The sequence below is a fragment of the Populus alba genome, chromosome 16, assembly GCF_005239225.2.
Source record: "Populus alba chromosome 16, ASM523922v2, whole genome shotgun sequence".
NCBI classification, from domain to species: domain Eukaryota; kingdom Viridiplantae; phylum Streptophyta; class Magnoliopsida; order Malpighiales; family Salicaceae; genus Populus; species Populus alba.
Window position 1 is genome coordinate 11,236,333 of NC_133299.1, and position 15,958 is coordinate 11,252,290.

The 15,958-nt window shown below is 34.7% G+C and overlaps 1 protein-coding gene across 1 annotated transcript; it reads right to left on the reverse strand.

The window, feature by feature from the left end:
• Nucleotides 1–1,100: 1,100 nt before the first annotated feature.
• On the reverse strand, nucleotides 1,101–3,363 carry LOC118044968 (probable WRKY transcription factor 49). Its single transcript, XM_035053435.2, has 3 exons — nucleotides 2,997–3,363; nucleotides 2,735–2,881; nucleotides 1,101–1,691 (listed from the first exon to the last, which is right to left on the reverse strand). Exons 1-3 carry the CDS (start codon nucleotides 3,260–3,262, stop codon nucleotides 1,175–1,177), a joined length of 930 nt encoding a protein of 309 aa, XP_034909326.1. The 5' UTR covers nucleotides 3,263–3,363; the 3' UTR covers nucleotides 1,101–1,174.
• Nucleotides 3,364–15,958: the final 12,595 nt, after the last annotated feature.

Sequence of the window (15,958 nt, forward strand, 5' to 3'; positions counted from 1 at the left end):
AATAAAGAAAATGATAACAGAAAACAAATGAAATGACACATCTATATTTTGGCAAGGAGAAGAGAGAGAAAAGAGAGAAGAGAGAAAAAAAAAAGTTTATCAAAGCTCAACCACCACTCCTTCATATACACACGTGACACCGACAAAAAAAGGATTGGGAGTTGCTTCAAATGTCACCCGGAAATGCAATGTTTGATGGTTGGGAGGCATTACATGCATCGCGTGTTTATTAGTAGGATTTTTTAAAAATATATATATAAAAAATGTTAAAAAGCCAAACAGCCTCAAAGCCAAACTTGTTATCCATTAAAAAAGCAATTTGAAATTATGATAAAGCCTCGAGATGTAAGGGTGACAGGTTTTACTTTTAGGGATAATTTAGTTTTTATATTATGCTTAAAAAACATATAAAAAAAATGAATATCCCTTTAGTAGCCCTTTAACAATTTTTCTTATTAGTGTAATAAAGTTTTTTATATTATGCATATAAAAAATTAAAAATGCCAAAATGCCCCTAATCAACCTCTTAAAAAATTAATTTTCAAGGGTAAAATAGATTTTATGATGTTTATTTAAAAATTAAAAAGACTTAAATATTGTCCCTCATTACTTTTATAATGATTAATGAATACTATGAAAATGACCAAACTACCTCTAACACTAAGCTTATTGGTTTTTGGCGGAAAGATGGTAGTTATAATATTTTTGTTCATAGTGCAATGTGTCCAAAGGCACCCTTAATTAGAATTTGTGACATTAAAGAGCTTGTATTCGAAACATTTGATATAACATAGATAATAAATAAATAAAAATTAATATCATTTTAACTTCCGTTACAAAAAATAATTATTATTTTTACTATTAAAGATTACTTTTTGGTGTTAATTATTCTAAAAAATATTATTAATTACAAAAAAAACCTGCTCATGCCCAATAATGCAAGAAAAACTAATGATAAGATACTGGATATCATGAATGTTTTTATCATTAAGGTAGCCTGAATAAACCACCCTAACCAGTTTTTTTTTATTTGGCTTTCTTTGATCCAATTTTTTACTTTGACTAAATCTGGGTTACTGGAATTCGAATTCGATGGGGTCGAGAGATTGAATAAAAGGAAAAAACATGGGCAGTAATCTTTTATTGTCAATTTACGCACTTATACACTGCCAATTCACCCAATGCTAGTGTTTAAGCCAACATCGAAACACGAATGCGAAAGATTGGGAGACCAAGACAAGGAGGAAGATGGTGAGGTAGGGGGAGAACGATGGGACGACGATGAACAATAAGAAGACACATTGTAGCTTGACGGGTTTCGAATCATAAAAGGCACCACATCTTCAAGCAACCCTCGAGGACCCATCGCTTCCAGATCCGATTCTTGCATGTAATCATTAGCTGTGCTTGAGCTAGGCAGGGAACCAGAACTGGTCACATGTGTGGAGCATTCCTGGCCTTGTTCTGGTGGTTGTCGGGTTTCATGTGCTTGAAACTCGTCCTCTGAAATGGTCCTCTTAGGTTTCTTGGAAGGTGGATCAAAATGTTGTGGCTGGTTCGATAAGAAAAATGGGTGAGAAAAGTGTAAATGGAGCCCTTCGTAGGTGATGACGAGCGTGTCTGGATCCTCGCCGGACCTCTCCACCTGCTTTTTTGCACCGCACCGTGGGTTCGTGCACTTGTAATAGCTTCTGTTCCAGCCACAACAAAGATATATGTTGTTAGCAAGTTTTTTTTTGTTATTAGACAAACGTACCAAAACTATGGTTTGTCACCGGCGGTAGCCACCGTCTTTAGCACGAATTTTTTTTTCTTCTAAAAGAAGCAAACATAAATTATTTAATATGTACTTATATAATTTAAACAAATTTTTAGTATGTCCTTATATTTTTAATTTTATATATTTATATTCTTATATACTATTCATATTTTGTTTTTGTAATATATATTTGAGTTATATTTTTCATTTCGAAAATAGTTTTGATCTGTTATATAAAGATAGAATAAAAAAATTGCTCAAACTATTTTAAGAAAAAAAAGTTACCCAACCATCAAAAGTGTAGCAAATAAATATATTGTTTTTAAAAAATAAAAAATGTTTTTAATTATAATATAGCTCGAGGATATTTCTTAAATGAAAAATATGATTATGTTAAATTGATTAGGAAAAATTGGTAAGATAATATATTAACAAATATCATTAGATCGTTGAGACATATTAGAGACTTACTTAACTTACACAAAGAAAAAAAAAAAGAAATTGTATTTGTTTGATACACGGTCTGATTATAATAAAAGGAAAGAAATTAGAACAGCAATTCAGTGATGCTTTTGTGTTTGCTGTGAGATATATAGAACTCTCCACAGCAAAAAAAAAAAAAAAAACAGTAAATTCATGCTTTTGTTATTGATTTTTTTGTTTTTTTTATGGTGGATTGACTTCCCTCGCATTTGACCAGAGAAGATTTCCAAATTTCTGTCATCCTTTGGATATTATACTAGAACTCCTTAAGCTGGTGACGGAACCCTGAGAAGGTGATGTTTTAGAAACTATTGCTGGCTAACAAATCAACAAAATTCTAAATTCGAATACATGTTCTTCATCTGATGATTGATCCTAACAGTCAGCGAAGCTATGGAATTATATACTGCAGTAACTGTTAATTCATCAGAGTTAGAAGTGATTGTATCAACTGTAAAGAAAAGAAGATTAAGGAGATGGTTGATTAGTTACCTGGGATGTGTGCTATTCTTGATAGACTTCTGCCCGTATTTCCTCCATTTATAACCATCACCAGCAACACCATTGTCACAGCTCTTCAGTTTTACAGTGTACCTGTTGTTCTCAATCTTACTCAAACCCTTTTGCAACAATGAGAATCTGGGAATATATATATATAATAAATATTTAACAAGACCTTGATTAATTTATAGGTTTATATATAGAATTCAACTTTATTTAAGGATAATTAATCTACAGGGGATCGATTCCAAACCTGGCTTGTGAAACTGGCTGGGGTTGGTCTCTTCGGCTTGTCATCGACAAATCATTCTCAATATCTTGCATTGTTGGCCCTGAATAGACTTTGGAAATGAGCTGGTTCATAGCTTCTTCATTCCTTGGAGGGAGACTTGCTGCTTTGGATTGGTTTCTTTCCTCCGGCAAGAAAAAGAAAGGGGATGCATCATCAAGGAGCTCTCTCACGAGCTCGTCTTCTTCACTCTCACTAAACCAACTACTACTGTTTACTTCTCCTTCCATGCCCGCTCTCTACGTCTACCTCACAGCACAAGAAACTGAGAGCTAGCAAGTGATAAGAGAAGTGAGCAAGAGAGAGGTTTGGGAGGAGGAGAGGAGAGTGGAGTGGATGAAGATGAATAATTTGTGACCTCTACGTGCCCTCTTGACCTTTAAAGCAATATTTTACTTTGTTTTTTTGTTGGAGAGAAGGGGGAAAAAAACAAAAAAGAAGAGCTGTCTTGCTATCTTGTATGTTATCATCTGCTTTGACTTCTGCAAGAATTCTACCGTCTGTATCGACAGTATCTACCATCCAGAGGGAGAAATTATGATGCTCTTGAGCATGTAAAAATTTCTGTGGAAAGGTGGTTGATTGTAGAGTGGTGTCGTTTCATTATGTGAAAATGATTGATCGCTTCGCCATTTTTTTCGTTTGCAGAACTAATCTCTTGCACGTTTGTGTTTCCTTGAAATTTCATTTTCTGTCTTCTCTGTCTTGTACTCTTGTTTCGAGGGGATAGATGAATTAAGGGGAACCTAATCTACCTGTCCCACGACCCTTGTTCAACCCATGCGAGAGTCAACCACTAAAGAATCAATACAAATTATACATCTCCATTAATTAACTTCAGAGAGAGAGAGATTTTACATGAATAATCTAAGTTATCAATTCTGATCAAGTGTTGTCGTTTGGTAACATTCTCTCTTAAATACTTTAACTTTATGGCAGTTGAGCATGCATTATTAGTTGTTGGATGGTTCTATAGTTATATAACTCGATTTGGGATTGATCTAGCTAAGAAGCTAGCTCATGTGTTAATATCTAGATTGACTCAGGAAAACTAAAAAATATTCACTACAAATCACTCTAGCATCTCCTTGTATCTAGGTCAAAATGATAAATAATGCAAATCTCTTTTACTAATATACTTTTGCTAAAAAAATTAATTTTTTAATAAAAAAAAAATATAAAAGAATAGCATGCTAACAAAAGCAACTAATTGAAATACACTTAGTATAATTTAAAAAAAAACAAAAAACAAAAAAACTAAGCAAGCTACAATTCTAAAGGGTAGAGCAATTAATTAATTACAATTCTAAATCCTATATTTTTGATAGATACTTCATCACAAACAAAATTTTCATTATAAAAAAAACTCAAGATTCCATAACATTATAGTTCAAGTTTGATATAAACTAACCTCATGAAAGCCTATTAAAATATTATTATATTTCTTTATAGTTTAATCATCACAATCATTATTAATTTTATTGAAATTTATTAAATCTACAAGTAAAATATAATTAACAGATAAATATTAGATGTTACAGAACACTTTTGTTTAAAACAAGTCAATAAATAAAGCATGATATATATGATATGATGATGAATTAAGGTGTTATGATCAAATTTTACATGGTTGTTTATGCCTTTTTTTCAAAAGGCAGGACAAAATCTCTACTGCAATTTCATGTTCCCTTAACTCTAAACTCCATAAAAGTAATGTAAAGTAGTTGATCTTTAAGGAGTTGACTCCTAAGATCATTAGACATTATTTCAATTAAAGATTAAAGTAAGGATAAAAAAGAAGTTTTGGAAAAAGAAAAATCTATGTTATCATAAGCATCAATTTCCTTTAAGACAGTCTTTGCGAGGAGGAGGAAGTGGTGAGAATTCACCGTCAAAATGCACTTCACATGATCACATTTAGCCAGATTTAGGTAGAATTTGAGTGGTCGCTTCAAAGTGAGGGAAGTTATGTCTCTATTTGGCTTTGACTTTTGTGAGTTCTAGAAATGGCACGCTTAAGGACAAAGCTGTGGTTGACTGTCAGAGTGGGCTTAGGTTTGCTTTGTCGCAATCTGCAAGCAAGGCCGAAAGAGAGTAGTGAAGTGGGCGCAGGTTAACTTGTTTTGAACCAAATACTCTACTCCATATAATATAATCCTCGTGTCGGTTTTCTAAAATGTCAACCCCTTATCACGTGGGGCCGTGGTCTTTGATTGGCTGATGTGTGACTAATTTTGGTCCTTTTACCGTTCTAACAATATTTCGATAAAAGTTTTAGAAAAATCACACGCACGGGTTAGAAAAAATATTATGAAAATAACACAATTCTAATATAACTATTATTAAAATTTTAGAGTTATAGTTTATTTAAATTAATTATTATTATGTATGAGGTTCAATCTAAAATTTTATAAATACTTAATAACCAAAAAATAACATTTAAGATCCAAATGATATAAAAAAAATGTAAGTTAATGTGGCATGAGAAAAAGAAAAAAAAAAAGAAATAATAAGTTACAAGGATTACATCAATACTCTATTTTCAACACAACAATACTGATATAAAGATTATGACAAGATGATTCCATTTATATATTGAAGACCACCAAACGAGGTCTTAATTGATTAGGGGTTTTGTCCGGGATTAATTTATGGTTACTTACGAACTTGTTTGGTGGTTTTTCAAGGTGTGGTTAAAATTATCTTGTTGCACTCTTTCTTACGATATTGGTTATGTAAAAATAAAGCCACTATGTATCCGGTAACCCTTTTTTTATCTCTTATTTCTCTCTTCTGTCACATCATTTTATCTTCTCTCTCTGTCTTATATATTGGATCTTAAATCTCATCTTTTGTTTATTGGATCTTTATAGAATCTTGAGTTGATTTTTGTTTAGGCTAATTAATTTGTAAAAGACATATTGATAAGCCACGTAGATCAGCCAAGGCCATTAGGCCAAATCCTAAGTATGTGTGTCGACGTGAATGTTAGCTGCATGTGGCACGCGGGAAGATGTGAACGTGAAATATTAGTTGCATGTGCCATGCAACAATAGTTGAACGTGAACAGTATCTATATGGACATGCAGGTATGCAGAAGAGATAAAGATTGTGCTGAGGAGAAGTGATTTCTATACAAGATTGGGTCTTCTACAGTTGTGATTTATCTGTCACTTTTATTTTAGTTTGTTATAGTTGTTTCGCTTATTATTTAGTACATGTTACTTTCAGTTTTTATATGGGTAAACTCACATCGTAAGCTACCAGCTTTTCCTTAATTTTAGTTTTCTGTATCGGTTTTGCTTATTTAAAGCAACCGAGAATTATGAAGAAGCAATCAATCAGTATTCAAATAATTATGGTACTTTCTCACTCGAAGAGAAACAAATATTTCTCAGCAAATATTTGTTAAATATTTGTTGTACTTATTATTGGTATCAGAGCAATTTAAAAGATCTTATGGGCACTAATAAGGAACGCATTGAGTAGTTAGAAGATGGACTACACCGAATAGAGCTGGGCATGGTTGATAGGTTGCAATATTTGGAGGACATGCTTAACCGACTTTCTGATGTGTTGCTTGCAAATCAGGAGCCTCCAAACCAAGGCAACCAACAATGTGAAGGTGAATTGGGGGGACGACTAATTGTCTCTTCCAAGACAGCACGATTTGAATTTCCTAGATTTTCAGGAGATGATCCCACATAGTGGTTTAATCGCGTGAATCAATTTTTTGCATTTCAAAATACTCCAGAATTTCAGAAGGTCTCCCTAGCTTCTTACCACTTGGAAGGGGAAGCCAACCAGTGGTGGCAATGGGTTTGCTAGTTGACTGAAGAAGAAGGACGAGTTCTATCATGGGCAAAATTTGAAGATGAACTCTAGGCTTGTTTTGGTCCTTCAGAGTGTAAGGATTTTGATGAGGCCCTTTTCATGAATAAGGCAAGAAGGCTCACTGTGAGATTACCAACGAGAATTCGAGCGTCTGGGCAACCGAGTACACAGATGGACACAAAAGGCTTTTGTAGTTACATTTATGGGTGGCTTAAAAACTGAGATTACAAATGGGATACACATGTTTAAACCACAAACCTTGAAGGAGGCCATCAGTCTAGCCTGAATGAAGGATGATCAACTTAGCAGATAGAGGAGGTTTATCAGACCAGCACCATCACCACCAATAAGATCTACGCTTCCTCCTCCCAGTTTCAATCGAGTTGCCCCAACGGTTCCTACCAATCCCATTTGGCGCCTCACTTGGGAGGAAATGCAGCAACGACGAGCTCAGAATTTATATTTTAATTGCAATGATCGTTTTACTGCAGGACATAAATGTCGCGAGCCTTGAATCCTAATGTTGGAAGGGTACGATGGCAACAACACTCTTTTATGTGATAATAAAAGTGAAGACCAACCAATTCAAGAGAATTTTGAGACAACCACCAAATCAGAAATTACACTGCATGCGTTGACAGGATGGGATGCACCCAAGACCATGCGCATTACTACCAGGATAGGGTCCAACGATGTCATCGTACTCATCGACAGTTGATCAACTCACAACTTCATTAGTGAAAGATTGGCCAATGCATTACAAATACTTGTGGTTCCAACCACAACCTTCATAATGCGGGTAGTGAATGGTGAAAAATTGAAATGCTAGGGGCATTTTGAAGAGGTCAGAGTGGACTTGCAAGGCACTCAATTCTCATTAACTCTTTATTCTCTTCCACTTAGAGGATTGGATCTAGTCCTGGGAATCCAATGGTTGGAAATGCTAGGTTCTGTGGTTTGCAACTAGAAACAGTTAACCATGGAATTTCCGTGGAAGAACCAACTTAGGCGGTTACAAGGAATGGACGATGAAGGCATACAAATTCCATCAATCACTGAATTAGCCAAAGCAATTCACCAGAACCATGCCATTTTTGCAATATGTCTACAAGTTAGTACTGCAAAGCCACACAGCCAGACAACTCATCCTGATATAAAGGCTATTTTGCATGAGTTCTAAAAAATTTTAAAGGAACCGACATGTCTACCACCCATCAAGGGCGTTGATCACTGCATCTCCCTCAAAGACGGAACCAAACCTATTAATGTTTGGCCATATCATTATTCATACCATCAAAAGGAAGAAATTGAGAAGCAAGTTCACGAAATGTTGAATTCTGGCCTTATCAGACCAAGTACCAACCCGTTTTCATCACCTGTATTGTTGTTGAAGAAAAAAGATGGAACATGGCATTTCTGTATAGATTATAGGGCACTCAATGCTACGACCGTGAAGGACCACTTTCCTATTCCTACAGTTGATGATATGTTAGACGAGCTATATAGTGCTTCATATTTCACAAAGCTTGATCTTCGAGCTGGGTATCACCAGGTACAGGTTAATACTATGCATATTCCAAAAATTGCTTTCCACACTCCCAAGGGACATTATGAATACTTGGTTATGCCATTTGGGTTGTGTAATGTACCCTTTACATTTCAAGCTATCATGAATTTTATATTTCAACCTCATTTTTGAAAATTTATATTGGTTTTCTTCGATGACATATTAGTCTATAGTCTTACGTGGGACATGCATTTGATGCATATAAGGCAGAGTTTTGAGATATTACAACAACAACAATTCTTTGTTAAAACTAGCAAGTATGCTTTTGGCTAATAAGAGCTGGAGTACTTAGCGCTCATAATCACCAATCATGGAGTGAAGGTAGATGAAAATAAAATTGCAGCAATGGTGGCATGACCATGACCTACTAATATTTCACAGCTTCATGGGATATTAGGGTTGATAGGATATTATAGGAAGTTTGTCAAAAATTATAGCATTGTGGTGTGGGCTCTCAACAATCTCTTTAAAAAAGGCCAATTTGGCTGGCATGAAGAAGTTGAAAATGCCTTCCTTGCACTCAAACAAGCCATGACAACTACACAACGCTAGCAATGCCCAACTTTAAAGATGTCTTCACTGTAGAAACTAATGCATCCGGTGATGGTATTGGCGCACAGTTGCATTTATGGGGTGGCAAAAAAATCTTGGTCTACTTATGCTAAAGAGATGCTGGCCATCCTTGAAGCTATACGTTTGTGGCGGCCATATCTTTTAGGCTGAAAGTTTTATATTCAGACGGATCAACGCAGCCTAAAATTTTTGTTAAAACAGCGTATCACCACACTAGAGTAGCAAAAATGGGAAGCCAAACTCTTAGGCTATGACTATGAGATCACATACCATCCTAGACGTGAAAATTATACAACCGATGCTCTCTCTCGCAAACAAGGTAGTCCTGTTCCTCACCATCTTTTTGTTTCTCAGGTTACTTTGGAGGAAGAAATTAAACAGGTGGCAAAGATAGATTTATATATACAATCCATGAGTCAGGTAATCGCGGATCAATTACACAGTCACTTTGTGTGGTGAAATGGTTTACTTCGTTACAAGGAACGAGTCATTGTCCCTACAGACTCTACCCTATGTGCAAAGCTGCTGCACGAAATGCATGATACCAAGGTTGGCGGCCACTTTGGTGTTCTGCGCACATATAAAAAACTGGGGCAACAATTCTATTGGCCAGGAATGCATAAATCGGTCCAAGAATATATCAAGAATTGTGTGGTGTGCTAAAAAACCAAGTCAGACACATGGGCACCCACAAGTCTCCTCCAACCACTGCCCATTCCTTTCCAAGTATGGGATGACATTACACTTGATTTCATCGAGCGCTTACCCGCTTCCCAGGGCAAGGATACCATCATGGTAGTCGTTGATAGGCTTAACAAATCAGCTCATTTTCTTCCCTTAAAACATCCTTTTACAGCTAAAAGTGTTACAGAGAAACTTGTGAAAGGTGTTATGAAGCTATATGGCATGCCAAAGTTTATAGTCAGCGACCATGATCTAGTTTTTGTGAGCCATTTCTGGCAGGAGTTCTTCAAGATGTTAAGTACAAAATTGCAGCTCAGCTCCACGTATCATTCGCAAACAGATGGCCAAACCGAGGTTGTCGATCGATGCGTTGAACAATATTTACTGTTGTAACCCATTTTTGGGTCCCCACATAAAAAATAATAAAATTCAAAAAAATTCAAAAAAATATATCATCAAAAAATATAACAGTGAAAAAAATGTCAGAGCGCCCTAAAAATGCTCAAAAATTGATTGAGGATTTTCAAAAAATATAAAAATTAATTTTTGACAATATATCATTGACTGATGAGAGCCCCGATGATAAAGAAATTCAATTCAAAGAAGAAAAATGCAAAATTAGAAGTTTATGGACTCAATTAAATTTTATTGAAGGTTTAATTGAATTTATGGAGAGTTTAATTGCAAGAAAAATTGATTTTGGAGTTAATTTGGGCTTTAATTAGAAGAAATTAATTTTCTGGGGTCAAATTATAATTTTTGGAAGTTAATTTGGTCAAATCAGGGGCTTAATTGCATAAATATTGAAGTTTAATGGCCAATTAGGGACTTAATTGATGAAATCCGAGACCAAGGACTAAATTGTAAAACACGCGCAAATGGAGGGCCAAAATTTGAATCTATCGAGTTTTGGCTCCTTTTCCTTTTAAATGAAACGGCGCGTTTTGACCAAAACGGCGTCGTTTCATTCACTGTTGCCACAAAAAAAAAAAAAAAGAAGCCCAAAACGGTGTTGTTTTGACGGCACTGTAGGTCTTCTTCTTCCCCTGGACGCGCGAGGCAGGGGAAGAAGAAGATTTTTCTTCTCCCTTTTCGCCTACTTTCTTTCCTTCTTTTGCTCAAAAAGACGCCGAAACAAGGACACCACTTGCCCAAATATTTCCACATGTTGGACGAACATTGGAGGGGCAGCAACATAGTGGCCGCCCCAGCCACGTCTCCCCTGTTTTTCGCCTATAAAAACAGGGGAGGAAGAGAAGAAGAAAGGGGGGAAGAGAGGGGAGAATAGGAGAGAGGACATAAACGAAGAGGAGAAGAAAAGAGAGAGAAGGGAATAGAAGAAAAAACCGAAAAGAATAAGAAGAAGAAGCAGGAGCAACAGAGAGAAAGATGAAGAAGGAGGACCGCCGCTGGAACCACCGCGACAGCCAACGCCGCCAGCAGCACCGCCTCGACGCCACCGCAGGTACGCCATCACGCTGCCCCGCCTCTGCCTCCCTTTGCTTATGGTCCGGCCCATTTCAATTGTTTATATATATATATATATATATATATATATATACATACAAAATTGTATAATTTGTCCAACACATTTTGTTTTAATATCGGGTGGTATTTTACATCGTAAAAATATAAATCCAGTATTAAAATACCCGATTTTCGTGGAGCGGTACTGTTCACAGCCCACTGTTCATACGGTACTGTTCACACATGCAAAAAAAATCAAAAATATTTGTTTCAGCATTTTATAATTTGTCTGCGTAGTTTTTTATGTTATTTTGATTAATATCGGGCGGTATTTTTATACAAATCCGGTATTAAAATACCCGGTTTTCAGCAACAACTTCTAAAAATACAAAAAAAAAATTAAAAAAAAAAGAAAAAAATGTTTTTGTGCATACGGCCAAGTGTTTCAAATCTAAAATATCATATCGTATTTTTCATATGTCAAAAAACAATATTTTAGCATGCATTTTGGCTTTAATAACCAGTTTATTAAAGTCAAGAGAACATTGGCCAAAATCTCAAAAACAACAAAATATTTTATTTTGTTTGATTTTAGTATCAGGGATTATGAATTTATACGTAAATCGTATTCCTGATATAAAAAGATATTTTCTTTTGACGACTTCGAATAGTCAGTTTTTTTTACCCGATAAAGATAAAGGATCTCCTTACAAAGGAGGACTTTTCTTAAAACCATAAACGAACAATAATATTAAAAATCACAAACACGATCTTAGATGTTATCAGACATTAAAACAATGCAGCCTACCTTAGGTAGGGCGTAGTTGGGGTGCTAATACCTTCCCTTTACGCAACCAGTCTCCGTACCCGATCTCTAAAGACCAATTAAGGTTCTTAGTAACCAGAATACTAGGTGGCGACTCCCAGTCCATATTTTCACTTGTAGAGACAAGAATTCCTTGTCCCTCCCTATTTTCAAGGCATAAATATTCCGATTTTTCCTTGATGGTGGACGATCGCCGCGCCGCCGCACACGTGCGACAGAAAAAAAAATTTTACAGTGAAAAAAATATCGGGTGGTATTTTATATAAATCCGGTATTTTTTTCACTGTTGCATGTTCAATTTTATATCGGGTGGTATTTTTTCAGGAGTTCTTCAAGATGTTAAGTACAAAATTGCAGCTCAGCTCCACGTATCATTCGCAAACAGATGGCCAAACCGAGGTTGTCGATCGATGCGTTGAACAATATTTACGATGCTTTGTCCACCAATGGAAAAAAAAGTGGAGCTTCTACTTACCTTGAGCAGAATATTGGTACAATACAACATACCACATCTCAACCGAAATGACTCCTTTTCAGGCACTATATGGCCGGCTTCCACCCACTATTCCATCATACAATGAAGGACTATCGCGCAGTGCATGAAGTGGATCAGCAGTTAACGGACCGTGATGAATTACTCCAACAGCTCAAAGTCAACTTGGCACGCTCAGTTAATCGGATGAAACAAATCACAGATAAAAAAAAGAAGAGATGTCTCATTTGATATTGGTGATTTAGTCCTTCTGAAACTCCATTTATATCACTAACATGCAGTTTTTAAGAGAGAATACCAGAAACTTGCCAGTTGCTTCTATGGACCTTATGAAATTCTAGAAAAAATCGAACTCGTCACTTACAAACTCCATTTACCAGTAAAGTCACATATTCATCTAATACTCCATGTCTCTCTGCTCAAACGGTTCAACACCAACATAGATGCTAATGACCACAACATGGAGATACCATCCTTCAATGATGACGGGGAAGTTCTACTGACACCACAAGTGGTTATTGATCATCACTGGATCAAACAACGACCACAGATGTTTTGCTTATTTAAAGCAACCGAGAATTATGAAGAAGCAATCAATCAGTATTCAAATAATTATGGTACTTTCTCACCCGAAGAGAAACAAACATTTGTTAAATATTTGTTGTATTTATCACATGTGTTTTGAAAAATGACTATAGTTGTGTATAAAAATGATATTAAAAAACATGGTTATACTTAACATTTTCTATTTCTTAGATAGTTTTTTAACTTTTATCATTCTTCCAAGATTTTTAAGAAACCGTGTTTTTTTTCAAAAAAAATTACTAATTTGGTCTTACTCGTTTCTGATTCTCACATGTGGAAATGAATGGAGTAGTTCGACTTGTCCTCGTTGGCGTACCAAACCAAAGTTATCAAACCCTATTTGCCAGAAACAACACCGTCGAGCACGGCCTCGCAATAAAGTTGGGTGTGAGGTTTTGCTAGCCACCATTGATCGTTTTCTACTGCCCTTGAATTACTATATGTAATTAACTTTTTTGTAGTATCAGGCCTAGGCCTACTAATTGGGCTAGAAAAGGCTGACATAGTTCCAAGGTCTAACAGTCACTTCAAAAGATGCCCACAACAATTAGCTATTCTTTATAATCTCTAGGCTTTAGGCCTTCAGCCCATTGAACTGAACTGACTTTAGAAAAATAATATAGCTGACACATTCCCCATCAACCTTCTCATTGTTGACATTCAAGCCATCACCCCTTTGCATTTCTCTTCAGCTAGAAATTATGAACAACTCAGTATGGGTTTTTCTAAGTACCATCCATGATGTTGGTATTGAAGTTGTCGGACCAATAAAGGATATCGTCTCGCAACTCAATAATTTTTGTTATCGTCCAATTTTTTACAATATATATTAGATTTTATAATTGTGTAAAATACTTTCTATTTTTAGATTTTTTAAAAAAATAAAAACTAGATAGGTTGCATGTGCGTTACCTTAACCTACTTCTAGAAACACGCACTGCTTTTAATTGTTAGATAATTGAAAGAAGAAGAAAAAACACTTTCTAAGCATGCAATAAAGAGCTGATAGCATTAAAATGTATATAATTTAGCTTTCAAGCAATAAATAAGTAATATGCAAAAAACTTGCTTAAATTATCTTGAATTTCATATAAGAATCAAATTGTAAAATGTAAAGGAACATTAATTTAACATAGGTATTGTTTGAGTAACTCAAAATAAAAAATGGCATGATGAACAAAAAGAGTATGGAAGACCAAATTTTAGTTAAGAATTGAAATCCCAGTAACTGTTAGCAAGTAAAGAGTAACAAATGCTTGTCAATTCCTTGATACTGCAAAGATTTGAATAACTTAGTTAAGTGTCTACAAAAATGTTTTATGTATCTATCAATGTGTCTGAACCCAATGTATAGAAGGAGTATGGTATATACCTTAAATACTCGCTATATAAGGTAAATTTTTTCCCCAAGAGAAAATAACTTAAGAGAGTGTTTGGATGTGCGTTTCAACCTGCGTTTCGCCAAATTTTGAATTTTCTTTTTTGCTAAAATTGAGTACGGTTTGTACTTTTTGGATCGTTTTGATGTGCTGATGTTAAAAATGATTTTTAAAAAATAAAAAAAATCATTGGCACGTATTTCGGCACGAAAAGCTATTTGAAAAGCAACCGCTACCACACTGCCAAACACACTCTAATAGCATCTAAACTCTTTAAACTTTCTTGAGCATGCATTGGCCAAATAGTTTCCTCTAATAAATTCTGCATAGATATAGCAAAAAAACTCTTAGATATAAATTGAAAAACTTATGGATTTATCAACCCAATAACCATTGTGTAAAGTAATGGGAAAAAATCATCAACAATAATAAAAAAAAAATTGAGTAAACCAAGCAAAAAATGAAGATCAAGATATCTAATATCGCAACACGGGTAACTTACTTATTTATGTTTAATAAAATTTATAATAGAAATCGAAATACACATAAAATTTATTGAACAATAGTTATATAAAAAAACAATGCAAGGTTGCACATATGAAAAATTTTATAAAAAAATCAATATTAAAAAAATTAATCTATATAAAATTAAGAAAAAAACCACAAATGAATCATACTTACCTCTCTAAAAATTACACACACCCAATATCATTTAAAAATAATCACAATCTAATTAAAATATAAATAAAAAATTTATTTGAAAAAATATACAAAATAATGCATTATTATTTTTAAAAAAAAAAAAAGAACCAGGCAAGAAGCTACAAGGCATGGTAAGCCAGGCCCAATGCTTAGCCCAATGAAGCAACGGTCCGTGCACGAGCCTTTATTTTTAAAAAAAATTTTAATGGGGCGAAATCCACCTTAAATAAAAATTCTTCTTGGGCTCAGATTCGTTTGTTTTAGGTGTTTTCAAGGTAAAAAAAAAAAAAAAAAACATAAATATAATCCCCTCATCATATGAAACCTTTTGACATAAAAATTAACTATTTTGGTGGCCAAAATCTTCCTCAACGACTACTTTCTCTCTTTAGGTCGAAACCAAGCGTCACTCTCCCCTCCCAATAGAAAAGAACTAGAAAAAAATAATGAAGTTATGTACCAAAATATATTGTTTTCAAATTCAAGAAACTAGTCACTTAATATCTAAAAAATATAGGGGATTAAAATGAATGTTTCAACCAAACTTTCAACCCGCCCCCCATGTTACTCGAGAGTTTTACTTCAATCCCTTAGCTTTCAATTCAATCCTCCCTCCTAAAAAATGTGTAATTGGGGGCTAATTTAGGTCAAAATGATTCAATCGTGTAAAATAAAAGTTTGAGGATCAAAGTGAAAGTTATTAAAAAATGCACTACTTCAATCCACAAACTGATACCTTTTAGTTTTTGTTGTAATGGGTTAGACGAACCAAAGCTTAGTGCATCCAAGTTGTCAAAGCACATATTTTTGTTTTTA